At 46.0% G+C, this 27,833-nt stretch overlaps 1 protein-coding gene across 2 annotated transcripts in view; it reads left to right on the forward strand.

Annotated features, from left to right (window-relative positions):
• USP31 (ubiquitin specific peptidase 31) overlaps nt 1-27,833 on the forward strand; it is an 821,813-nt gene that overhangs the window by 94,901 nt on the left and 699,079 nt on the right. For both annotated transcript variants that reach the window (XM_069647404.1, XM_069647405.1), the window contains exon 2: nt 25,670-25,807. In XM_069647404.1, coding sequence (XP_069503505.1) covers nt 25,670-25,807 — 138 coding nt within the window. The remainder of the gene's footprint in view (nt 1-25,669; nt 25,808-27,833) is intronic.

Raw genomic sequence — 27,833 nt, forward strand, 5'->3', positions numbered from 1 at the left:
TAAGACCTCACCCCATATGGGCAGGGCTGTCACAAGATGTGGTGCGGCCCGGAGCAAAACATTTGGTGAGGCCCCCTTACAATATTTTGCACTGGGTCAGCGGCGGCACCTAAGCAAACAGACTTGAGAAATCTCTGCTTGAGTTTGAGTGCAGATTCCCAAATATGGTTTATTACTACAACTGTAAATCAACTACAGCAAAGTTAAATTTCTCTAATGAAGAAAGGGTTATGGCAGACTAACATTTGAATAATATGCATAAATATATATAGGATGACATGAGCTCTCCGCTCTACCACCTCCAACTCTCTGCGGGTCAGCCACATTTTCAAGCAAAGATTTGGGGGCAGATCTCTTTCTTTGGCTGGGGCCTCCCTGTGGAAACAGCCTCCCTGCCTCTTTGAAACTTGAGCAGAACCATCTCCGGTTCCAGAAGCAACTCAAGACCTTTTTCTTTGCTTCTGCCTTCTCTCTTCCTCTCCCTTGCTGATCTGCCCGATCCGTGTACTGCTTACCGTCTGAATTCATGCCCAGGTCCCTGCCTGTCCAGTTACAATCCCGCACGGCCTCTTGGCTCCTCTGCACTTGTGGTCTGTATCTGTAACCCTACAGTCCCCTCTCTTGTACTTATTCTCCACCCGTTGCCTGCACTTATGAGTACCCGCACTTGCCACCCGTTGGCTGCAGGCTTGTTTCTCCTTTCTTCGTGCACTTCTCCATCCTACCCCACCCTCTGCACTTCTCCTCTCACCCCTTCCCTGCTCTTGCACGATCTGAATGACACAAGGCCTATTAAGATCAGTGTTTTGTCCTTCTTTTTTGTTTCCCCTCCTTGCCTTGTCGCACCTAGAAACACTTATGTAAAGGCACGTTATAAATGCCATATCGTATCATTAAGGAGCACGCTTTGCGCATTAAAACACACATCATACACAGTGACAAATGATGTATAGTGGAGGCTGGTACATTTCTGAACGTGAGGCTTAAATGTTTGTGCCAATTATGCAGGATCAACAGAGCACAGTAAGGGAGACTAAACCAAACAAGGGTTGCTTGAGGGGGGGGTTCTCACTCCCAAGAAAATGTTTGAAACATTAGGTGAAAGTGATGCATTTTACAGCACTTTCTTTGCAAAATTGGGTAGAAATCCATACTGTTTGCAATTGGTTTTGCATGGAAGCACATGGAAAATCCCAATAGTTGCAAATCATAGACCGTGCACAAAAACATTTTCCAATACATTTCATGCCACATTTCCACACAACATATGCTAGTATAAAATATTTTCATGCTTGTTCTCATGTATGTCCATGCAGGCTGCATCAATATGTGCCATTATTACCATGTGCGGACTCCCAGCCAGTAAAAATGCCATGCCACAGAAACTTCCAGCCAGTAAAAATGCCATGCCACAGAAAGTATGTCCATGCTGACTGTGCACCATTAGTGTTAATACTGGCTATATTGCCCTAAATTCAATGTGAGCCAATTTAGACAATTAGTAGGTTTGCTTTAACCTTGATGTATAGTCCTGTGCATCAAGGGTAAAGCAAAAAGAGCATTGGCAAATGCTAACAGTTTGGGGTTTTGTGTAGGCATCGGAAAGGCATTTTGTATTTGTATTAGCTGGCCGTTGATGGTGCCAGGTGCAAAAGGGTTTGAGTACCTGAGCAGCTAATAGCAGTGCCTGGCAAATGCCTAATACTTTTACGCAAGCCAAAACTGTTGCCTTTCCAATGCTTGTTTTTAACCGGACTTCAGCTAAAGACACGTAGGGTGCTTTTAAATCGAGTGGCCGAAGGCAGACCTGATAAAGACACTTTTATTACACTGGGTCCCTGTTAACAACTGCAATGAAGTCATTAACTCTCAGAAGACTCCTTTGAGAAAACACTTTCAGTCACATTGAGGGCAAAGTTTGACGGCAAGGCTTGTTTAAAGCTAGCTCAGAGTTCCAATGAGGTGTTTTGGGTGGGGAGGGCAGGAACTGGATGAGAATTTCCATAGGGATTAGTATGGCCATCAGAAGTCAATGTGTGGGCAAATAACTAAACAACATCTACAAGCTTTGTGTTCCTCCTCATATGCCATTTCTTCCTATCTGTACTCAATCCTGTCATTGCGACGGATTTGGCAAAAAATTACTCGCTAGAGCTCCACAATCTGGGAAATCTATGTGCACTATGTTTATTTTAGAATGTTGTGGTGTGTTCGTGCTTTAAACTATGTTAGGCAAGGGTTTGAACGGTGGTTGCTAGGTTCCAAAGTGAGACACTTCCCCCACAAGACTACTTGATCATCTGAGCGGGAGCCCTCTGAAATCACTTGTCAATGTTGCACTGTACTGGAAATATTGATGTGCATTTCTTAGGTTTAAAAGGGGTGCAGATTTTTAACTTTGCTGATGATAAATCCTCTGAGGGGAAGAGGCAAATGTTCATGGGGTGACTAAAATACCTGCCGTACACCCTCCTAATCCTCCCGTCGCTGGACCCTCTTTCACTGCGGTAGGAGGGATGCCTCAGAAAAAGTCTATTTCCACCTCTGTCTGTTCGCTAAAGCAATAGTTTTTGCGTATTGGTGGCACACCGAATAACCCAAAGAAAAAGAATGCTGTGCAGTGGCGCAACACCATTGAGCAGATCGTTAAGGAGCGGCATCAGTTTCAAACATGCAGAACACAAAAACCTATCCATGCGAGATCAACAGACTCACTTTGATAAAAACAAAGTCTTAACTTCTGGTCTCAGCTTTTAGATAGCCCACCTCTCCAGAGATTAGCATAGCATTATGAAAGTAAACAGCCCCCGAACTGGGGTGAAAGGTACGACTAGCGGCCAAAGGGAAGGTGCAATAGCTATTTGGCTTCCTAGCTGGGCTCAGGGAATTCGGAGGGAAATGGGAGCAGGGCTAGCTGAAGATGTCAGAGCTGGTGGGGGGCCCACTTCTTTTTGAGGTTTGGGGGCAACCCTTGTCTTACTGATTGGAAAAATAGTCCAAGGCACCTGTGGCATGCTTAAATCAATAATGAAGTCAAAATAATGCAGCAAGGTGGTTAAAAGCTGCAGATTATCAGTAGGTTTCTGTGTCAGAAGACATCCAATATGGGGCAAACTCATTTGGGGGTGTGGGGGCATTTCAACTGTAAAAGCTGAAAGGGCCAAATGCCATCCCTCAGTGGGGAGACCGACAGCGCAATGGGTTAATTGGTCCCACTCACTATCTGCTTTCAAAACTGTCACCCAGCCCTTGCCGGGCTGACCAACAGAGCGTGGCGAGACGGAACAAGACACAGACATTAAACGAGGCCTGGGCTTCGCTGTTAACAAAGTCCCTGCAATTACTAACATAAAACATTTTACTGTTAGCCCCTGGATTTGTATGCATACATGTTTAGGTAATTAAATCGTGATGTGGGGTTAGCACTTGCATGCCAGGGGAGTGATTAGAAGGGAAGTGGTGACATGAGACCTCTCATTCTCACAGCAGTACTTAAGTTTGATGTTTCAGAAATGGGGGTGAGAGTTAGCTGCTTGTAACATTAAAGCTTCACCAGGATAGTCTAATTCCAATGTGGAAAGATTTTAGATGCCCCCACACAAGTAAGTTTGCCCCCCCCACCTCGCAGCCTCTGAAGTTAGCGCCTCTCCCAACATGAAGTGTTGGGCCCCCCTGACATTTTATCCTAGGTGGTGCACCTCTGATGCCATGAATCCACCCCTTAATGAAGTGGCCCCCAGGGCGTCTACATTTAGAGGTGGGGCTGAACACACACTCCCTTAAAACACTTTCACCCATGCATTCCTCCACTAGTTACACAACTCCTTACATGCATCCATCCATAAAACCAAACACAACATTGACACAAACATTAACACCAACATGCACGCATGCATTCATGCACATATACGTACTAATTTCATTTAAATAATCATATATGCAATTTATTTTAAAATAAAAGACACTTACCTTACCTCCATGCACCCTTCCAAAGCATCCAAGCGGCCAACACGTAGGCATGCTGCCTGACGGGAGAGAACTCCTCTCCCATCAGTCAGCGTGGTCACACTGACAGGAGAGGAGTCCTCTCTTGTCATGCAGCATGTCCACGTTGTCGGCTGAATAACGGGAGGCAGCAGGGCTTTCTGAGCCCTGCTCTCTCCCATTATTTTGCTGTTTGCTGCGGAGCCCAACGGCTTCGCATCAAACAGCAAAATCATTGCAGGGGCAGCACAGACCCCCGTGTGAATAAAAGGACACGGGTGGACTGCTGCCTTCTGCTTAGGAGAGGGTGCAGCAAGGCCCCCTCCTTCTCGGTCATCCTAGGCACATTGCCCAAGCCACTTCAAATATGGAGTTTCAAATTTAACTCTGATTTGGCAAGCAACCTCTGTCCTATTGCTAATGTCTTATTTCTGGCTTGGATTGGTGAAAAGGTGGTTTGTAGTCCGCTGCAAGAATTTAAAGAATCCCACTACCCATTGCTTAAAAGGCAATCTGCTTCCCAACACCCTTGTGGCAGTGGGTTAGCCCTGTTGGATGCCCATAAAATGAATTTTAAATAAAGATAATAATCAGGACAGTGTTGTTGATACCAGCAGTTTCATCTACTATCGACACCCTGCACCACCAGATTATCTTGGAAAGACACTGCTTTGTGGTTTAGGTGCATGATACCGCTTTGAAGTGGCCTACATCTGTCCTAGCCAATCGATGCTCTTGTATTACCTCAAATTACTATGTTGCTCCTAAAACCCAAATTATGTGGAGTACCACATGGCTTGTCACTCTTTCCTCTTCTTTTTAACATTGGTGTTAAACTGTGTTAGCAGATCTTGACATCTGTTACCACTTATGTGTTGATGATAACGCAGACATATTGCAAACTACCCCGGAACTACTTTACAGATATTGCCAGACTTCTAGCTACTAACGCTTCCATCAAGAACTGGATGGATCAAAACTTTGTGGAAATTACCCTCTCCGGTACTAAAACACATTTAATAAAAGTACACAAATGGCCAACAACTTTTTTTTTCTCATGAGTATCTGTCTTTAAATACTTCTTAAGATTAGAACTTCAGTGGTCTTTTTTTGACCCTGCTGTCGATTTTGTCCTCATCAATTGTCATCAGTGCATATATGTACTATCTATGCCTGTTCATCATAATCTAATTTTCATCAAGTTTAAACACACACTTTTTTTTAATTCACCTAAATGACTGTTAGTTGCACTCTGCATTCTTTTAGTTTATCATAACATAACCAAGAACAGGTCCAGTTTCAAAGGCTGGAGACAGCCAGCCACTAGCAAGTCAACTTGTTCTATTAACCCCGCCACCCAGCAATACTGAAGTTAAGAGAAGCAGGGGTGTGTGGAACTCCTTCCCCTCATTGCCGTAGACCTTCCCTTACCCCATCCTCTGTCTCCAAGACTTCTATCTTCTAACCCTATAACTTGAGCATACGTATACATTGCTTTAGGATCCTGTTGGCAAGTTAAAAAATCACAAACCACGCTACAAGCTTTTCTTTTGTGTGGGAAGTAACTTTTTTTTTCTCTTGAATTCAGAGAGCCGTAATGTGAGCAAAATAACTGCAGGAAAATTCAAATATCCTGTTTCAAATGCACAGCAGCATTCATTAATTTCAGCGTGGAACCTGCCCGGCCAGTGCATCTTCCAAAGCCAGCAACTATTTGAATTTTTTTTAGCATCAATTCCTATTAGGCATATGTTATTTACTTTTCGAAAAACCAGTAAAATTGGATAGAAATGATCATTTTTATCAGGTCTGTGATGATTTGTTTTCTTCAGTGCTGCAAAGGATGGATGTCACAACTGACAAAGCAGTACTCTAGAGTGGGGGGTGGGGGGACTGCACTACCAAGCTTCCTTATATTACTTCATTATTTTGAACTTCATGAGAACAAATCCACCATACCTGCTATCCAGGCTTCCTAAAAACTACTACCTTTTCTTTTCTTCAACGCAAGCTTTCAACTTTCCACTCATTGTACACCTCTAATAATTTGCAGGAGAGAGCTGGAAATGTTCTCCGGTTGGAGAAAGTATTTCCCGCAGTGGAATCTTTTTGACATATAGAAATGTTTCTCCTCAAAATTAGGGTATGGGTATTCGTATGTGTACAAAATTAACACAATTCTTTAAGACGAGTAATGCTCCACGGTAGGAGAGTAAGATGGTGCGCCTTTACTCTGGGGGCAGTATCCTGAAATAATGATGCTGAGGGAGATGGGACCGGACTCCGGCCTTCACAGTGAAATGGAGAAGACACCTTGTGTGACAGTGAGGATCTGTGGCAAGGGTTTTGCTTTGCTGGGGGGATAGCGGATTGCTCTATGCATCATATTCAATCCCATATTTGAATGCAGCCACAAGGCACTTTTGGAGCACACAAAGGCACACAGAAATGCACAGATAACTACACCCACTGGGCGGACATTGGCACATAATGAAATGTATTTTATAACCATTCAGCTGGAAGTCGAACATTCCAAAAAGAATGAAGCACTGTTTTGGCCACGGTTACACATCCAATATAAAGGACTGTTAGCATTTCAGGATTGGCCACCATTATATGTGCGACAAGCGCTATGGGGCAGTATCCAGTTAAACCAACTAATGGACCAGGGGGTGATTATAAAGGAAGCTAGCCCACATAAAAGTCCAGTGCTCTTCGTGTTAAAACCTGATGGTACTTATCGTTTAATTGTGAATTTTTGAATTTTGAATCCACATTGTAAGACGGAGGCTGTCCAAAACCAACACAGTTCTGGATTTCTAGCCAAATTACACAGATGCAAATATAAAACAAACCTTGATCTAGGCAATGGATATTTCACATAACCTTTAAGTGTTGAAAGTTAGAAATACACTGCATTCACGTTTAAGGGAAAGCATTTGCATTTCACTAGAATAATGCAGGGTTATAAGAATTCACGTAGCACATTCTCAAATAGAATACAGAGCTTGCTCGCAGAGATTCCTAACTGTTGGCAATATGTAGATGATATTTGCATCACCCATGAGAATCTCAGTGAACACTTGCAACGAGTAGACAGTCATTCACACATTGGCTGCAAAAGGATACCCGATTAACTTAAAAAAATCAAGAATAGCTCATCGTGAGGTTACTTTTCTAGGAATCGCTCTTTCAGATGAGGGCAGAGGCTTGTCAGCAGATTTTCTTGAAGTGTTCCAGGATACGGACGCCAACCACACTTAGGCAATTGCAGGCTATTTTAGGGCTTTTGAATTTCGGCAGATCTTGTGTCTAATTTTGCTCAGCTATTGAAACCATTGTATGCTTTGATAAAACCGAATTTCAAAGCAGCTCACTGGTTGCCAGAACACACTCACATTCTGCACCATGTTTATTAATTAATGACTCAAACTGGTCCTTTGCAGGACAGAGATACAGGTAAAGACTTGGAGATAAACCTGTTGGTGGGAGATAATGCTTTTACATATACAGTGTGCAATCTAGGGGAGACTAAACCAATTGCATACAAGTCGCATCTATATTACACCTCAGGAGAAAATTCTGGCTTCAGTTCTGATAATTATTCTGAAGGAACGGCCATTGGCAGCAAATAGAGCTATACACATAAATACACCTTTAGCTCAACTTGAGGCTGCCACAAAAGCTAGCGTGCCCAATGCAAAGGCATTACATACTAGATGGATTCAATGGTCAGCATCTCAACATGCTCCAGATGTAAAGTATGATTATAAGGCAGAATTGCAAAGCATGAGTGGATTGACTTGGACAATGGACACAGAGCCTGACACCTCACGGCCTGATACGCCATTGTTTTTTTTTTCTCCAAGTAATTTACTACGATGGTTCCGCAATACCAGCAGTAGCGACACATTACAAATATGCTGCCGCATAGGACATTGTTCACACGAAGAAGCATACAGACACACTGATATTGCAACAAAGCATCTGGGAGACATGTCTGCCCAGACTGCTGAATTGCATGGATTACTGCTTGCATTGTGCCACGCAGATTCAGGGAAGCCCACACTAGTAGTCTCAGATTCAGATTACATTGTCAGGGTTTATAACGCTGATTTGCATAAAGCATTCAAAATGACTTCAGAGACATTAGGCATGAAACTATTACTTCCAGGCAACACTGTTAACAAGTTTGGGATCTTAAACAAACTTGCCCTTTGCCGAGGATGTTACATACAAGAGCACATACTAAAGGGTACATTCATAGCATAGACAATGCATTGGCAAATAAATATGCCAAAGAACACGCAGTAAGAAAAACGATAGCTGCCATAACTCGCTCAGTGACTGCAATTGATGAGGAAATAAGAGGCTTGTTCAGGTATTGTACCTAGGCTAAAAGGTTTCCAAAGTAATTATGTTTATGACATTGAAAATAACAAAACAATAGTTGCAATTCTTATGAAACTAGGGCATCCTAATCAAAGATGAATCCCTATTAGAGCAGACAGGGAAAAGCTGATTGCAGCCACGCAAACTGGACTCGCATCTACCCATTTTGGGGCGAGTGCAACTGCACAGCTACTCCTTGACAGATACTGGTGGCCAGGGCTACAACAGGTGAATATGTAGCAAACTGTGACGCATGCTTGAAGACAACTGTGGACCACAGCAAACAACCTAAGGAGGTTTTAAGAAAGGCAACCTCGCCTTTTGAAACCAATATCTGGCACCTGTAGGCCCACTACCAGCAATACATAAATAAAAGTACATTCTAGTAATGGTGGGTTCATACAGTAATGGTGGGTTCATACAGGCACTTGGGGGGTATAGTAGCTATGACAGCAACTCAAACGTTCCATGCTGATAATGGTCCCGCTTTTTCGGGCGGGCCCTATTAAGGCATTAGAGGCATGAGGAACAGAGCTGCAATTCTCCCATCGTTTTTGGACGGAAATGAACAGTATTGTGGAAAGGGCGCACCATTCCATAAATGAGCCTGACTAAATGCATTCTGTCGCTTGGAGGTAGTAGACCACGTGCCCTTAGTGCCCTTAGTGATCAGGAGTTTAAATAATTTACAATGCCAGTCTCTATGCAACGGTTAGACTCCATTTGAACTCTTGTTTGGGAGAAAGATGTTTATGCCTGATCTGCACACTCTTCCTAGCACCCTCTCCAGACACAACTGCTGGTGACAACGCTGCTGAGGGAATCTCCACCCCCCCCCCCCAGGCAGAAGCTGCTGAGGCCAGTCCTGAGTACACTGAAAGCAGGAGATTGGGTCTTGGAGAAGATCCATGATAAGACTGTTTGGCCCGTTTTACAGACCAGCAGTGCTAGTAATCAGAGTGAAAGGTTCCAGAACTGCTGTGCTACCCGCATTACCATGTAAGTTCATGGCCAGAACAAATGCATGCACTTAACTTGTCCAAGGTTGACACATGTCAGGCGATGTCGGGCGCCACTTTCTTGTTGCTTAGTGTACTTGCGAAGAGTGTTGCAGCAGCATATGTCTGGTCGCTAGGCGCAACAAATTGGATCTTGCACTGGGTGTTAAACATTCCCATTCAAACAACCCCTTCCATGATATGTCAGGAACTACATTCATGGGGTAATGTGCATTGGTTAAATGACACATGGGTCAGAGAAGTTTGTTGTACAGTATTCACATGCATGTGTTTCACAGTCAAGTCCTGAAATAACACTGTACTCCTTACGTGAATGCGGAGACTCTACACGAATGGTGTGTGCACATGCTGTGCCAGTGAATTCCTGTGACATAAACTCTAAATGAACACTGCATGTTGCACCAATTGTTTTTTCACAGTCAAGTACACAGCCTACCCAATGGTTCATACCTAATGCATTTCAATAGTCTTGTTGTCATTTTGCAATAGGAGTACCAACTCTAAATTCACAAGTTAAGTGTTGTGGGTTCATTTTGAATTCTCCTAGGCCATCCCAATTAAAATGGTTGCACTGGCCTAGTTTCTCGTTAAGCCGATTAGAATACCCAAAATTGAGCTTGCACCTGTCACGGCTGCTAAACGCACGTCTAAAGGTGCGAAGCACTGAATATTCTTATCTGGGCGCACACTCTGCTGTGGTCAAACAGATTGCATCTCTACTGGCCTCCGAGGATAAAATGGAAAAGGCCATGCACTCGTTGATTGACAGTTCACAGTTCAGTGGGTTCAACTGTGGTGGCAGCAGCCGCTACAAGAACTCTATATAAAGGGTTAAGTGGGTTAAGTGGCTTGGACATGGTCATTACAAGACTGACTTCGTCAGGTGCGTGGGGCTACTGGCTGTTACCAATACTTGGAATCTGTCTTCTACGTTGCTGGAGAAACTGAAATCCTGGCAAGTCGCAACATGAAGGGCCTTGAATCAACTTGTTTCCGGTTCAGATCAGGAACAGTGTGCGCAATTTCAAAATCATTTCATTTTGTCATTGAACAGGAAGATGTCTACAGTGTCAGCCATTGCCAGATGCAGAGTGTGTGCCAAGGAATCAATTTTTGCCAAAAACGTGGGAGTCAATGTCTCATCGCCCAAGCTTGCACTGTGGCATAGTAGACTTGCCAAAACATTGCCTGTGCACAGAGACATTTACTGAATCCAAAGGTTCTTCCTGCAACTAATCTACTGTGATTTCATTGAAACCAAACAGCCCCGTCCCCCTGAAACCACGTCTTGCCATGGGAACATTCCAGGGCAGAATAAACTGCTCAGGGAACGACAAAAGCGACCGACACCTCAGCCAAGGAAACTGCTGTGCCCTCAATCACGAAGCCTGACTCAAGCCAGCCACCAGATGATCAATGTCTACTCGCAAACCCTGAACCCCAGGGACCTCACAAAGGCGAGACAAGTGATGGATTCCTCTGGTTCCAGGAGTACATGGAACAAGAAAATGATGCTCAGGACAGAACAGAATGACGACTTGCACATCCTGTTTTCGTCCCCTCTTTGCTTCTTAACACACATCAAAAGAAGGCTTGCTGCTAATCTGCAGTTCAGGAAGCCTGAAATTCTAAAAAATGAATGTGCCTAGGCTGGCATCACAGCCAGGGGTCAAAGAACCAAAAATATACCGCATTATACCTCACGATGCTAGTTTGAGTGCACAGCAGACATACACATTGGATGACCTCCATGTGTGAATTACTGTAGGTAATAAAGGCACTCACATATTGGTTTATTTTCAAGAACACTGATTCAAACTGACAGTTTACGCATCTGATCACATGCTCAAGATCACAGTCAAACACATTGGGTCAAAAAGCCAGGAGCTAAGGTATGCTGGTTAATTGCTAATGGATCTGAAAGGATCCCTTGTCTTACCTTGAAACTATTGCCAGTAAAGAGGTCATGTTAACCTAACTACCTCACATTAAATACATGCATTAATTCATGCATCCTTAGCTAGGTCCATTTACAATATAGTGGACTCATTCTGAATACCTCAATGTTATGTACATGTATTTATTTAGGCTTGTGTTGGCAATTAGTGCTGTTTGAAATGTGATGCAGTCACTGATTTCTATTGTGTATAGCACCCAATATGCTTCTAGGCGCTCATCCATTTATGAAGCAACTCATGTTAATTTTGCATGCAGTCATTATTTGCTTAAATATGAATGCTTAAATGTTGTTTTGCCACCAATATGGGCAACCGTTTTATGTAACTGTAGCTCCCAGTAGGTGTATTGACGACTTTACAGGGTTACCAATCTTTGATCTTTGACAAATTGCCTTGAAGGGGTGTCTTGTATAACGAGTAACAAGACTGATAAGACAATTCTGTTAACACATCAAGCGATTTTTGCGATGAAACATTCAACAGCAAGGTACTGCACATGTTTGTTGACTAAACACACATGCTTTCCAATAAGGCACATGCTCTTGGCAAGGAGCAGATGCAGACACTCTCTCTAGAAAATACATTTTGCAAGAGGCCAGGAAATCATAGCTTCTGTCCCAGCATAGAACCAAACCACAAGTGGTAACTAACTTCCTGTCTTCAACGGCACGCATCAGCGGCAGGATATGCATTCAGACCATTTACATCTGATAAGCAGTCAAAGGACAGGAAACAACAATAGACGCAAATAGCCACGTGCACGTTTAAGTTTGTGTAGAAGCAACTGACTTTTTTTTTTATCCCGTTGCTGAAAGAAGTAATGAATTGGTCACTGCCTGGGGTCCGTTTTTATCATAAACATGACTACTGGCTCTGTGTCCTTTCCACAGCCTCAACTGAGGTCGAGGTAAGGGTCAGGGGCCCAGCTTGACCACAGATGATCATGGCAATGCTGACAACATTACTGAGCCGAGGAAGATGAGAAATGAGGCCAGGAAGATTACCTCAAGGGACTTGCAATGCACATAATCCTAACTACACACACCTGCCACTTGTTAACACGCCCTGCCAGGTTAAAAGGTGGCGCGTACAGGCACACTATTAACGAGGCTGGGTATGAGAAGGAGCAGCTCTTCCTTTGCTGATTCGAATCAGACTACTTAAGTTGGAAGGCCATGGGGCTGATCAGCAGTTGCAAGGAACGAGAGAGAGCCAGGTGAGAAATCCATACTTGTGGAAAGCGTAAGTGTTCCAAGACTGGAACTGAGTGAAAAGAAAGGATATACCTTCAAAGTGCTGCAACGCAGCCCACTCCCCTCCCCGGTGAATGACTGAATCGGGTAGCAGCAGAAGCGGTACTGGTAACAGCCTTTTCGAGGGGATTGGGTCCTCCGGCATATTCCATATCTATGCCAGTAATCACCACACCTATGCTGCTTCGGAAAATCTTTCGCCGTCTGTGTCATGCGTCAATGACGTTGATACGCCACCCTCGAGGACCTCCTCCGACGGCCGACGTCACTTGATGTTATAAGTAGGAGGCACGACGCCCGTAGCCTCGGTTCCGTTTTTTCCTCAAACGTGTTCGCTTCGGGGATCTCGGCGCGCCTCGACTCTTTGGAGTTTCTGTTCTTTATTGGTTCTTCGAACCTGTTCGCTGTGAAGTTATCCTTCGTGATGTCTACCTCGTCTTCCACCACGCGTCCGGGCTTTAAGAAGTGCAGGGACTGTGGGTCCAAGATGTCGGTGACGGACTCACACGACGCCTGCCTCTGGTGCCTCAGGGAGGCCCATGACACGGATGATTGTGTCGACTGCCAGTCGCTTACGTCCCAAGCCTTGCGGGAGCGCAAGAATAAACTGTCGGTAGGTAAGGTGTCCAAGCCACGGAAGTCGAGGTCTGCGGGGCTTTCGACGGACGATTCGAGGGGGCGACTCTCCGCATCGTCGTCGGAAGTCCAGTGGGTCTCGGTCCTGGAGTAGGTCCCGCCAATCCTCTGCCTCTTCGAGGCACTCCCGGAAGCGCCATCATTGGTCGCCTTCCCCTTCCTCATCCGAGGCCTCCGCCTGTTGGCGGGTCGCTTATCCCACCAAGCATGCAACGCCGGAGGAATGGGCTTCCTTCGGTAAGAAAATGCTAGCGATTTTCGAATTGCAGGGCACTGGTCCGTCCGCGCCTCCAAGTGGGGTCGGTCGTGATCGGTCGAGACACCGCTCGTATGCCTTCGGGCTCGGGTGGTCGGCACGATTCGCAGGAAAGGTCCTGCTCGGACAAGGGGAATCGTTCTCATCATGCCCGTTCCAGATCCCGGTCCTCGACGTGCTCGAGACCGTGTGCACCTGTGGTGTCTTCGAGGAAGACGTCGATGCCTGTGGCACCAAGGTCGTCGACGGACTCTTTCGAGGCTCCGCCTCCGAAAAAGTTGTCGACTGCATCGGCACCCAGGCTGTCGACGCTGATTCACTTGACGCCTTTTGAGGTGTTTCGACGGGGGTAGCCCGGGGCATGTTGGAACCCCCTAGAAAGGCTCTGGCCAAGGTCGAGCATGGCTTTGTTCCCCATTCTGTGCCCTCTTACCGCCATCTTGAGTACATTTCAGAGGTGGATGAGGGCTCTGATGATGGCATGGTTCCTGATAAGGTGCCAGATGAGATTCTCTCGGGCCATAGCCAAATTGAGGACCTGCGTCAGTCCCTGTACGACGCCAGTGGTCTGGACACCTCTCCGGAGGTGGAGTTTTGTAGGCCTGAGCCTGGCACTCATGCCGACTGCTCGCAGTGGCGCCTTATGTCTAGGGTCACACAGTACTTGGGGTGGTCTGCTCCCCCAGGGGATTTTCTTCAGGATGACCTTACGGATATCCTCAACCAAGGTCCACTAACTGACCCGATACTGCCGTTCCATATGGCTCTACAGAGGAGGGTGGCAGCGGCTTGGACTGCTCCGGAGAGTCTCCCGGCAGTGGGCAATTCTTTGCCACGAAAATACCACCCAGCCAGTAGCGAACCCTGCTACTTGACCAAGCACCCCACTCCGGAGAGTTTGGTGTTGCAGGTGGCTACAGCCCCAGCAAAGCAGGTGTCGTATCCTACCATCCCTCCTGATAGGGACGACAAGTGTTTTGATGGTTGGGCGAAGAAAGTGTTTTCTTCAGGGGGTATGGCGCTTCAGGCGGCCAACTCCGTGTGTGCCTTGTCTCGTTTCACGCACTCTGTGGAACTGTTTCCTTAGCGGCTGAACATATGCCTGAAGGGGACGAACGGGATGGTTTCCTTGCTATGGTCCATGATGGCAAGGATGCCATGTGGGAGGCCGTTCAGTTGGGTTTGGACATGGCAGATTGCGTCAGCCGGTCCATGGCAGCGAGCACTGTAATACGCAGGTTTGCGTGGTTGCAGAAGTCGGGGTTTGCTCCTGATGTGCAGGCCCGGCTCCTGAACATGCCATTTGATGGGGAACATCTTTTTGGCAGCAGGGCTGACGAGAGCCTTCAGAGGTTGCAGACCTCCAAAGCAGCAGCAAAGTCGTTGGGTGCTGCAGTTCGACAACCTCCGCCTTTTCGTCCTAGGGGACAGCAATGGAGGGGAGGTTCCTTTCGTTATTACTCATCCTTTGGTAAAGCGAGAGGTGCTGCCAGTCAAAGGGGCCACCGTAGGAGTGCCACAGGTGGAAAACAAGGTACTTGAGGTGCCAAGGCCGCTCGGGCAGTTGCCTCTTTGCCCTCGGGCTACGCCGCTTCAGCTCAGTCATGAGGCCCATGTCCCATGGTTCGCCGGTTGGGGGAAGGCTGGCGCAGCATCTTGTAGAGTGGCGTGCCATTACTTCAAATGTGTGGGTTCTGGAGATCATAGCCCACGGCTACTGTCTTCCTTTCCGGCAGAGGCCTCACGTCAATCCACCGGGGAATCTCTTTGAAGAGTCCGGATCCGCTCCTTGCGCAGGAAATTCAATCCTGCTGGAGAAAGGCACCATAGAACTGGTTCCTGTAGCGGAGAGGAACAAGGGATGGTATTCCCCGTATTTTTTGATTTCCAAGAAAGACTGGGGATTGAGACCCATCATGGACATGCGCGGTCTGAACAAACGCCTCAGGAAGGACAAGTTCAAGATGGTTACTCTCTCTCAAGTCCTCCAGGCCCTTCAACTTCAGGACTGGTTGGTGTCTCTCGACTTCAAGTACGCTTGTTTTCATATGCCGATCCATCCAAAGCACAAGAAGTACCTGAGGTTTGCGATTTGGCGACTCACACTTTGTTTCGGGTCCTGCCGTTCAGATTAACCTCCGCCCCGAGGGTCTTCACCAAGCTCATGGTAGTGGTGGCGGTGCATCTCAGGAAAGGGGGATTCACGTCTACCCCTACCTGGACGATTGGTTGATCAGGGCGCGCTCTCCCGAGCAAGTCCTGGATCATCTGTCCGTCACCTGCCACTCCCTCCACAAGCTGGGCTTCTCACTCAACTTAAGGAAGTCCCATTTGACACCAACTCAGATACTCCAGTACATCGGAGCAGTGCTCGACACGTCCCTGAGGCAGTGTTTTCCTCCCCAGGTGAGGGCTCATCATATTCAGCAGATGGTGTACAAGTTTCAGCTTGCCCAGAGTCTCCCAGCGTTCCAGTTCTTGAGATTGCTCGGCCTCATGGCATCCTGCATTCTTCTGGTGCCAGAGGCCAGGTTGCGGATGAGATCTTTGCAATGGGCACTCAAGCTCCAGTGGTCACAGTCCTCCGGCAGGATGTCGGACCCTGTTCAGGTGCCGTCCTCGGTCGCCCAGGACCTTCTGTGGTGGGCCGTCGAAGGCAATCTGATGAAGGGGGCTCCTTTTTGGCTACCCTGGCCGAAGGTGACGATCGTGACTGACGCATCGTTCACGGGATGGGGAGCTCATGCCAACGAGTTGACAGTCAGCGGTCGTGGTCTCTGTCTGAGTCCAGACTCCATATCAATCTGTTGGAGCTGAGGGCCGTCAGGCTTGCCCTGAAGGCTTTTCTGCCAACTGTGCGAGGAAAGAATGTCCTGATCCTGTCGGACAACAATGTGGCCATGCACTACCTGAACAAAAAGGGGGGGGGGGGGGCAGGGTCACTTTCTCTGTGCAGGGAGGCGATGCAGCTCTGGTTCTGGGCAATCCAGCAGGAAGTTTCGATATCGGCAGTTCATCTGGCCGGAGACGAAAACGAGACGGCGGATGCTCTGAGCAGGCAGAGCGCGATCTCTCACAAGTGGGAGTTGGCTCAGGAGATTCTCCTGGAGATCTTTGCCCTTTGGGGGACCCCTCAAGTGGATCTCTTTGCCTCCAGTGTCAACCGGAAGTGCGAGAGGTTCTGCTCGCGGGTATTTCCTCCAAAAGGAGCCTTAGGAGACCCGTTCGTGGTGGAGTGGTCTTACCCACTGCTGTACGCGTTTCCTCCAGTCCCCGTCATCCTGCAAGTGCTGCGGAGGTTACGAATGTTCGGTTCCTGGATGATCCTGATTGCTACGGCGTGGGCCCGGAGGACGTGGTACCCGGACCTTCTCGACTTGTCCATCTGCCCTCCACGTCGTCTTCCCTACCGAGACAATCTGCTCTCACGTGAGGGGGGGGTCAGGTTCTCCATCCAGAGGTCAGATCCCTCAACCTTCACACTTGGTTTCTGAAAGGTTAGGTATAAGGATTGGGACCTCCCTGAAGACGTGATGGAGGTGTTGCTTTCGGCCAGAAGGCCCGCAACTAAGTCCCTGTACCGTTGCCGTTGGCGAAAGTTCTGCGACTGGTGCAGGGTTAAGAATGTGGATCCTTTGCATGCGACATTCCTGTGGTTATGTCTTTTTTGCTTTCTTTAGCCCACAGGGGCTTGTAAGTGGGTACGGTTAAAGGTTACCTGGCGGCGCTGTCCATATCTAAGCGCTCGTCTGAAGAGTGTTCTTATTTTAAAATTCCTTTAATTTCTTAGTTTCTAAAAGGGCTCACTAATGTGTTCCCTCCGTCACCTTTCCAGGTGCCTGGTTGAGATTTGAACCTTGTCCTCAAGTTTCTGATGGGTGCTCCGTTTGAGCCTTTGCATTCTTGCCCTTTGAGATTAACACTTAAAACTGTATTTTTGGTTGCGGTCACTTCCGCTCGCAGAGTGAGTGAGTTACAGACACTTTGTTAAGCCACCCTTCATTGTATTTCATAAGGACAGAGTTGTCCTTCGAGTTCGTCCTTCCTTTCTTCCGAAGCTGGTGTCGGAATTTCATTTAGACCAGAAGGTTGTTCTTCCGGCATTTCATCCTCCTCCACATCCTGGTAAGGAAGAGGAGAGGCTCCATAGGCTCGATCCTAGGAGAGCTTTAAGCTTTTATATTTCACGCATGTCCCGGATCAGAGTGGACGATCAACTCTTCATTGGTTACGCTGGTAAGCGTTTGGGACAAGCTGTGACTAAGCCGACTTTGTCTCGCTGGATTATTTTGGCTATTTCTGAGTGTTACCGATTGGCGGGTAAGGACCCACCGGTCGGCTTGCGGGCCCTTTCTGCCAGGGGTATGGCTGCCTCTACTGCCCTACAGAGGGGTGTTCCTATTCGTAACATCTGTGACGTGGCCACCTGGGCTTCGGTCCATACTTTTGTACGTCACTACTCCCTCGATTCGATCCGTGGGCAGGATCTGGCCTTTGGCAAGGCGGTCCTTTGCTCTGCAATTTGATTGGGCATTCTAAATTTCTTTTGCTAAATTCTTTTCCCACCTCCTTGCATTGGTACTGCTTTGGGAGTCTGTCATAGATATGGAATTCGTCGAAGGACCCAATCCCCTCGAAGAACACGTTACTCTCTTACCTGATAACGTTCTTTCGATGGGATGGTCCGACGACATATTCCATAACGCTCCCTCCCTGCCTTTCCCGCTACAGAATTTCTTATGCAATTGAAGCTTACGTTTCCGCAAGGCTTTGTGTGGTCAGACTGGCAGAAGACCGGTGCCACACGTTCTGGGGAAAAAACTACAACTGAGGCTACGGGCGTCGTGCCTCCTACTTATAACATCCAGTGACGTCGGCCGTCGGAGGAGGTCCTCGAGGGCGGCGTATCGACGCAGAAAGCAGACGCCGAAAGATTTTCCGAAGCAGCACAGCTGTGGTGATTACTGTCATAGATATGGAATATGTCGTCGGACCATCCCATCGAAAGAACGTTATCAAGTAAGAGTAACTTGTTCTACTGCTGCATAAAAGGCGTTGAAGAAAGAAACCCAATTAACCCGACCGGTGAGTTATCGAAGGCAACAAAGGCCTGGTTTGTGTTAAAAGCAAAAAAAAGTAACAAGAGTTGAAGGTTGCACGTGGTGCAAAAACACATAATGGAAAAGACAATTGCTGAATTATGATGAGTATACAAAGTAACAGAATGGTCATGCGAGGCGGAATTGCACATTCGAAAGTCTCTGTGAAATGTTTGAAGTTGTGATAAAACAGGAAACGAAGGCAAGAAAGTAACCACAATCCCGAATGAAAGTTGATTGAGTGAAAAGCAAAGTTTATGAACTTTAAACAGGCCAAGAGGACAAAGTAAATAAATAAATAATTACAAGAAACTAAAAGTACCAAGAAGCATTGGTGTTGTGAGTTGAAGATTGTCAAATTGCTTAAAGAGAGGTCGAAGTGGTCTTGCAGAGGTCTATGTAAATCCTTGAAGTTTTGAAAGTCTCACACAGTTAAGTTGTATGAAACGAAACTTGGAGAGAGGAAACCCCACAAAGAGAAAAACGGGCTTGAGCCCGGCGGAGGGAAGCCTGTGTTGAATTGTGGTAAAGTAAAAGTGAAGAGTTAACTGTGCATTTGTGTAGAGGCGGACAAAGCCAACAAAAACTTGTTGCACTGTCAAAAGCTTGAAGCCTAAGCCTGAACTGTTGAATTGTACCAATAAGCCAACGTGTGCCAGATTGATGGAACTGTGCCATCCACCTATCCTTTTCAGAAACTCTCGAGACCCTGTGCTTCTGAACATGGGGAAGGAAGTTGTTGCCTATGCCAGTCTGACGTTTCTTTTAAGACATTATTTTTCCTTTTTATAACCCCTTCACACATTTATCATTTGAGATCGAGGGCACTTTTTTTTTTTTTTTTTTTAGGTGCCTGTTTATTTTTTTTATTTCGTTGGCAACCATCAGGCCAACCATATCCCTACCCCCAGATAATCCCTGGGGCCAATTCTCCAATGACGAGTATCCTCCCATCTGCTAGATCTCGGTGCAGTTTACCCCTGATCCATTGGACTCAGTGCTCCACCATCAGCCCACTACTGAATCAACCCTGCTCTACCGCTGCAAGAAATGTCAGGCTTGTTCCAGACTGATTTAAAACCTAATCAGCCGTCCACCCAAACCGAATCTAAAAATCCGCTCCCTAAAGAGTTCCAAACTAAAGCTCAACAATTCTATGAATAACTGGATTAGTCAGAGTAACTCCCCTCATAACCTCATCCTCTCAAATAGCAAATCACCACTAATCAAAGGTGCCCTTATCAATGTGAGATCCTTGGTAGCCCACGCTGTTGACATAACAGACTTGATTAGTTCTAAACAATTAGACTTCTTAACAATAATGGAGAGGTGGCTACATGTTGCAGCAGGTTCCTCCCTGGTACTCGCGATCCCTGATAACGACACTATCCTGAGAGTCGACAATCCTCTAGAGGCGGCGGTATTGCCTTTATTGCCAAGTCTAACCTGGGACTCAGTTTCCACACATAACCCATTCACATCTGGCGAACTGTTGGCAGTTAAACTACCTCTTACTAATTCTCGTACCATAACTATGCACTTGATACACAGACCTCCTGGCCCCTTGGGCTCATTTGAGGAAGGTATTGCAGCTTTACTTGCCGTGAATACCACACCTACATCGAAAATTCTTGTCCTAGGTGATTTTAATCTAGGCCTCAATGACCCTAATGACCTACATGCCTTGGCACTTGCCAATGCTCTAACAGAACTAGGCTTTACGCAAAGGCTCAATTAACACTCATGCCAAAGGCAGAACTCTCGACTGGGTAGCTGACCTTATATGCAAGACTGTTATATCGTCCATTGAGCCCCACACTTGGACAGACCATCATCTGGTGACCTTCACTATTCAAGATAGCCCTCGATCTATCATAACTAACCCTCTAGGCCCTCCTATTCTTACGAGATTTAAACACAACATTACAGTGGATAAGCTAGAGCCCTATCTCCTACCGATTTCAAACACTCTCCCTGCTACCTCTCTCCCAGCCATGCTAGTAGACCTTTTCAACTCCACCATAACCCTTGCTATAGATAACATTGCACCCCTAAAACTATGCAAAGCCAAACAAAGAGCCACCTCAACTCATGGTTTACCCCTAATCTTAAAGCCCGTCGGGCAGAAAAAAGGACAGTTGAAGCCCTCTGGAAAAATCACCCAACTGCTTCAAACATAGACAACTTACTGAAAATCACTGCCAAATACAAACAAGAGATCTTACAAACTAAACGTGATACATACAATGACAGGATCAACAAAGCCAGTTCCAGCACTCGAGAGCTCCTGGTCATCCTAAGAGAAATGGAAGCCCCTTTACATCCATCAGACTCCTGCACTAAGGACAAATCCTGGTGCACCAATATTCAAAATGCCTTGCCCAATAAAATCTCTTCTGCAAAATAAAATGAGAGAAAAAAACTTAACCTCCCCAATCTAGGCACCTCGCAGAGAACTTTTTCTAACTCTCCTAAACCGCCACCGATTTAAATTTGCTAAAGTCTCCACCCTAGAAGTGAAAGATATTCTCGCATTGCTTAAACCATCCAACTGCCAGGGAGATACCTGCCTGGCATCCATAATCAAAGAAGCTGCAAAAGACTTGGTCCCCTTCATCACCACTCCTTGTCTTTCAAAACATGCACTGTGCCTTGCAACCTCAAGGACGCATGGGTCCTACCGCTTTTAAAGAAACCCACCTTAGACCCAAACATCCCGAGGAATTATAGATCCATTACCACAGTCGCTTTTCTTTTAAAAAATAATTGACAAAGCAGCCTACCTCCCAGGTACAGTCGTACTTGGAAATTAACGATCTACTTGGGCTCTGGCAGTCAGGCTTCAGACTCAAACATGGTACAGAACCAGCTCTGATTGACCAGAAGAACCAAATTGACGAACTAAAGGACAATGGGAAACTGGCCCTCCTACTGCTTTTAGACCTATCGGCCGCATTTGATTAAGTGGATCATGGATTGCATTTCAAGCATCTATCTACAGTGGCCCACTTCTCCCCAGAAGCAACAGCTTGTATTCAGTCCTTTATGAATAATAGGTCTGAGAGTGTTCTCTCCCTCGGCCTCAGCAGATCCTACAGCACTAACATGCGGAATAACACCAGGATCCTGCGTATCTCCCACTATGTACAAAATATTCACCCAGCCTCTGTTCAATGACCTTGACAGTCTGGGTGTCGCCTACACTAACTATGCAGATGACACCCAGATCCTCATAACACTGACTGGTGATTATGAGACTGACCTGGCCCTAGGCAACACAATCTATCTCATCATTGAGGCCTGGATGGCCTCCCACGGCCTCTGCCTGAATGATGAAAAGACTGAGCTCCTGCTCCTAGTAGCACCTGCCGGTTTTATCAAACTCAGCAATCACTTTCTTTCATTTAACATCGACGACCTCAACATAAAGTGGCGAAGGAGGTAAAAACTTTGGGCTTCTACCTAGATTCAGCTCTGTACTTGCGCAGGTCAACGCCACAGCCTCGGCGACTGCATACATGACATGTGCAAATTCATCCGTGCATGCAAACCATTCTTATCCACAGACAGCTGCATGACCCTAGCGGGAGCACTCATTCTCTGAAAAATAGACTATTGTAATGCTCTCTACCTTGGTGCAAGTACATTTGGTTATCAACAAATTGCAAATATTACAGAATAATGCACTGAGAACCGCACTAGGTATTCCAAGAAGACAACATATCTCGGAGGTGAGAAGTAAGAATAACTGGCTTTGAGCTGTGGAGAGGATATGCCTAAAAACTGCCTCCCTTACACACAAATGCCTAAATAATTCAGCCCCTAAATACTTAATGGAGAAACTGGTTAAAAATACTTTGACTCGCCCTACGAGGTCCCTGCACTCATTTTGCTTGAAGGTCCCTGGATACAAACTGAATAAAGTAAGGGGTAGTAGCTTTCCTGTTATGGCAGTCCAGCATGGAATTCCTTACCTAAAACCGCAAGAGCTGACCAGTCCTTCTCTAGCTTTAGGAAAAGTACCAAAAGCTGGCTTCTGACTAAGGATACCTGACCCTCGCCAACTGGTTACGATTATCATTGCTAGAACACTATACTGCAAGTATCGATGTAAATTTGCTTTGTATATAATTGATTGTACACTATAGTTAAATCTCATATTGTAAGTATCGCCTGTAACGTTTCTATTATGTACCTGATCCTATATGTAATCTGTAACTGTTCTACTATGTACTTGATCCTCCTACATGTAACCGCAATTCGCAAATAACTTGTAACGCACCCAGATACCTCCGGGTGTGGAGCGCTATATAAATAATAAACAAACAAACTATTCTGACTTGGACTTGTTTAATGGTCGAGACTACTCCCGTTCTAGGGTTGGGGCCAGTAAGGAATTCTCCCCAACTTTATCGAATATAAAATACTTACAACTTACATCTATTGTCCGTCTGCTGTTGATACCATGCCTTCGTTACAGTAACCTTTTTCAATACAAGTTTATGCCCAACATGATTTTTATATTTAGTGCAAGGATGATAGGTTTGTGTTGAGGGGCTCAGGGTTGTAGTTAAGTGGTAGGGTAAGGTGGAAGAGTCAGAAAGAAGGGTTATGGGATGAATGATCTAGGGCTAGTTAGGAGTGAAATGTAAGGGAAAAGTGGTGAAGGTCAATGAGTGAGGCAAGTGAAGAGTTAGGTTGAATGATTGGGGTAAACCGTTGTGGGGTGTGGGAAACGTGATATTAAAATGAAAAAAGTCATTTTGAGGTTCCGAACATTGAATGTAAGCTACTTGAGGAAAATGTACACTCTTGGAAAAATGTGAGGAAGTAACCTAGATTTGTAAGTTCGCTCGGAGGATAACGAGCAGGAATCTTCCTTTCGTTGTCCCTCAAACTTTCTTTATTTTGCTTTCTTGCTTACTCACTCATTGATCTAGAATTTAAGGTATCCCAAATGTAACTGATTGAAATATGGTAACCTTGGTGGTGCATATTGAAGCATTAGTACCGAGGGGCTTATTTTGAGCTCTGCATAACAAAGCGAGAGTGGAATGCCACCACTTGCATTTTTATAGGAAAAACACTAATCTGTGCATCATTAAAGTGTAATTCAGCATCCTGGCATCAATTTCTCTGCACCCAGCACCCCTGTGCCTCGCCATCTTCCTCCTGGTTTCCTTCTGTCATTTTTCTGGACATCCCTGATATTCCTGCCACTCAAATTCATTCCTCCACATCCCCCACCAGTCCCCAGTCAGTGTCCATCCCTTCCCAAATCCTTGTGCTGCCTCCGTTCGCTTACTGATTGCTCAAGCGATTTCTCACTGGTTAAATGCAAAAGCTTGATTTTGAAAATCTACATAGCGGGAAGATCCCCATTGGTCACCCCCACCTCCTGTGGCCAGTTTATCACAATCGCATCATAAAATAACAGACAACTTTGTAAGGTTATTTGGAAGAAACAAGGTCACAGTTTATTTTGGAGCCACAATAAAAATGGGACGGTCTCAGCCACACATTACATTGCAATAAGGGTAAACCAAGTCATCCCTGTCTGCCAAAGGCACAAGCGGACTCCGCTTCTGGTTACTACCAGTGGGACACTTTGGGGCACTGACCGAGGTAGTTTGCCTAAAGCCCTAAAAGGTGAGTCTGTGCCAGTCGATGGATTGGGCTCGAGCCCAGCCAATCCTGAACCGCTGCTGCTGAAGCCGCAGCATGGAAATCCCTCACTGGCTAGGACCGCCCCGATGCTCCGCCACACTTTGGGGGTGGCTTACGCCACCACCAATGCCCCCACACACTAGGACATACTCGCCATGACAATTATTTGTAGCAGCCCTTCTCGGAGCAACTTGTATAGCTGTCAAGAACGCATCCATGCCGTTGGCTGACAGGTGAGCACTGTCTGGATGGAACTGGGAAGGTAAGGAGTTCAAGTAGCAGTGCCCCACATAACCCAAGCCTTCTGCTTTTGTGAATTTCTCCACTCTTCTGTTAAGACGCCTCCTGGACTTTTCCATCCCTGCCATGGAAATGGCATTCCTCCAGACCTGTCTTGCGACCACTTCTGACCAAAAAATGTCAGTGCCCGGTAACTCCTGGGCTGCTATGCGCATGGCCACCTGTATCTGGGCCAGCAAACGCCCCTGACCCAACTTGGCTAGATTGATGCTGCCCAAATGAATTACTAACATCCTTGGTGCCCGACTCCAACGAAGTTGCCAATGAATGGCAGAAAGCAAGGAGTGCCACCTCATTCCAGCTGTGCTCAGCCATCCCAGCTTGGTCCCCCTAAATCCTAGGTTGGGGCCAACCGTCCATTGCAAATTGCAAGGCCCTCTTCTCAGCCTGTGCTATGAATGAATGGCTGATCCTACAAATGATGCAGCGTGAATGAACAAATTGAGTGTCATAAGTCAGCCATACTATCCCCTCGTCCACCTTTGCCCTTAAAAGTAGCTTTCCCATGGTTTATATTGTGACACACATAGAAAATAAGTATAACTGAGCAGTTTTAAATCAACTTAGTGAACCATTTTTGTTTGTGACTTTTTTTTTAAACAAATGATAGCCCACTTGTCCGCAACACTGCTGCAATAAGAAAAGTGTTATTGGATCGCATCCCGTTCAGCTGCTCTCATTCCCATTCCTTGTCTACAGTCACTAAGCCACAACATGTCTCTGCCATTGGCTGCGAAAATGTTGGAGGCTCTTGTTTGCACTCAACTTTCGGCCTCCTCTATTCCATCTTCCCAAAACTGATGCATAGTGCAGTCTGGGGGCATGTAGCCCACTGGAGCCTAGACAATGGGCGTTCATGTCGAAACAGTTAAGCTGAGACTAGAGGTATACATTTCAAGTTTCAAGCAAATGGCCAGCTATAGAAAGCCACTGTTCACTCCCTAGTTCTCCACTTGAAGCACACCATTTCTTAGTTACAATTATTCTTAGCCAATGGCTAGTGTTGAGTGCACATTTTGGGGCCTGCTGATAATAAAGTGATAATGTTGGTTTGTTGTTTGTCCCAAGTCTATTAGTCTCTAATCGAGTTTGTTTTTATGTGCAGACAGTGGTCTCCAAGAATGCTTTGCAGTACCGAGGGAACTCGCAACATGATGCCCAGGAATTCCTGCTGTGGCTTTTGGATAGAGTACACGAAGACTTAAATAGTGTCACCAAGCACAATGGGGGACCTCCAATAAAGGTAATACTCTGCTGCCTGTAACCTTGGAGCACTTTGGAGAAGTTGCGGGCCCTCTGGGGACTGGTACAAGGGAAGAGTGACTGGAAAAAGCAAATGATGCTTTGGAGAAGGTACAAACACTCTACACAATTTTGGTTTTAAACCAATCCATTAGAGGGTATCGTTCAACGTTTAACTGTTTAGTTTCCCTCCACTACCTTTTGTCATAACCACCTCTGCATTAGTCCCTCAACTTGTGACAGTTTTGTCCTTTTCTGGGGATTTGTCTTTCCATATGGACACTAGTTGACATCCTTTGTTTGTTTTCAACATTTGTGTGACCATTTCTGTAAAAGCGGTATTGACAGTAGTGAAAAAGGTGCTCGATTGTTCCTCTAGCACCCGGCGCAGCATGCATTCCGCAGAAGAGTATTCCTTTTTGCACTGTATGGAGGCAGATTTGGAAGTTTTTCATCTTTCTTTTATTTGTAAACAATAACTGGCTGATGCTAGAATGAGTCCCATTTATATGGTTTGTAATTCAGAAAGCGGGTTTAATATTCGTGAGAACTTTGAGATGTCTAATATGTCCTTTCCTTTGGCCGGGGTGTGCTTATTGCTGGTAATTTATCTCAGTGGGCACAAGTGACATGTAGTCCATTAATTGTGTTGACTGATCTGTAGTGATTATATTTGACTGGAGATCAAAATGTCCTAATATTGGTGCCAGACACACATTTTCTCAAGGGTTTTTCGTAAGTGCTTAACTCTTCCGTATGACCACCTCGGAGACTAGAAACAAATAGAAACTGACCAGTTTCCAAATTGTAAATCTATATGCAGCCTTCCTTTGGCAATAGTAGTGTTGGAGAACGGAACAGACAAAACTGTTCAATAGCTGGCTGCATGACTTTTGCTGGAACTGTTGGCCGCTTTTGCATGCCCCATTGGTGTAGGAAGATCTGTCTGGACGAGGGTAACTGTAAAGGGCCAGTCTTATGCATCTGACTGGCAAAGAGAAGTTTTGAAGAGGCCTTGGATCTGGTTTACAATTGGTAAAGCGTGGAGTGGGAATTGCAGCCCAAGGGTTGTCTTCCATCCTCCGTACTTAAATGTGCATTGAACCCACCATATTAAGAGTTCTGGCCCCAGTTATTTCATATAGTGTCTGGGGATGAGAGAGTAGGTTATTGTTGGGGAGAGTTCTAATTTCTGTGCTTATTCTCTTCAACCTTAGAGACCCTCCGCTCTTTTGCTGGACTTTAGGACTGTTTGATTTTAACTTTGGAGTGAGTGAGCACTTTTTCTCACTCTCATGTGTTTTGACCTGATTTGAATTGTTTCCTTTGTTTTTGGAGTCTGACACAACTCCACAGGCATCTACTTTAGATTTCTCATAAGGTTTAAATACCTTTTTCTTGTGTGAACTACTGTTCCCAAGAATAATAAAGTGGAATTGACTTTACTTGCCTTTGATTTTTTTAGGTCCAGCACACCCGATCTTATGTGGAGTTCTGGGGGGGTTACTTAGTAGCCCCTTATCCTACCTACTCATGTAAATATGTTTATGTTGCCCTCACTACTTTAAACGGCTGGTGGCAGTGGTTTAATTTTCCTACCATTGTGCTTTTATACCGCATGCTGAATCCTCAGCTTCAGTATAGCAACCATGGGTGACAGTTTTTTTCAAAATGGTCCTGTCTTCTGTTTGAGGTCTTTCTTGGGTTTTACTCTGCGAGCCAAGCCAGGTTTGAGCCCTTTGTTCGTTTTGCCTTTGGTGGGCTTCAGTACTGAAACCTGCCTATGGCTTTAGTGTTTCTGGAAGGGCAGGAAGTGAGGAAGGTTCCCGTAACTCCCCTGTCCTTTGTCTTTAGAAATGCCTGAATGCGCGCAGTCCTGATTGGCTGGCTGTTCTTTCAGGACAGCCACCCTGGCTGGCTGTTCTTTCAGGACAGCCACCCTGCTGTTTCAGTGACAGCTAGGCTGTGCATGCATAAACCTGCTTAAAAGGCGAGGGTTTTGGGACCTAAGACAGAGTCGACCACTG

Source organism: Ambystoma mexicanum, chromosome 2q (genome assembly GCF_040938575.1).
Source record: "Ambystoma mexicanum isolate Mex_15411 chromosome 2q, UKY_AmexF1_1, whole genome shotgun sequence".
Taxonomy (NCBI): Eukaryota; Metazoa; Chordata; class Amphibia; order Caudata; family Ambystomatidae; genus Ambystoma; species Ambystoma mexicanum.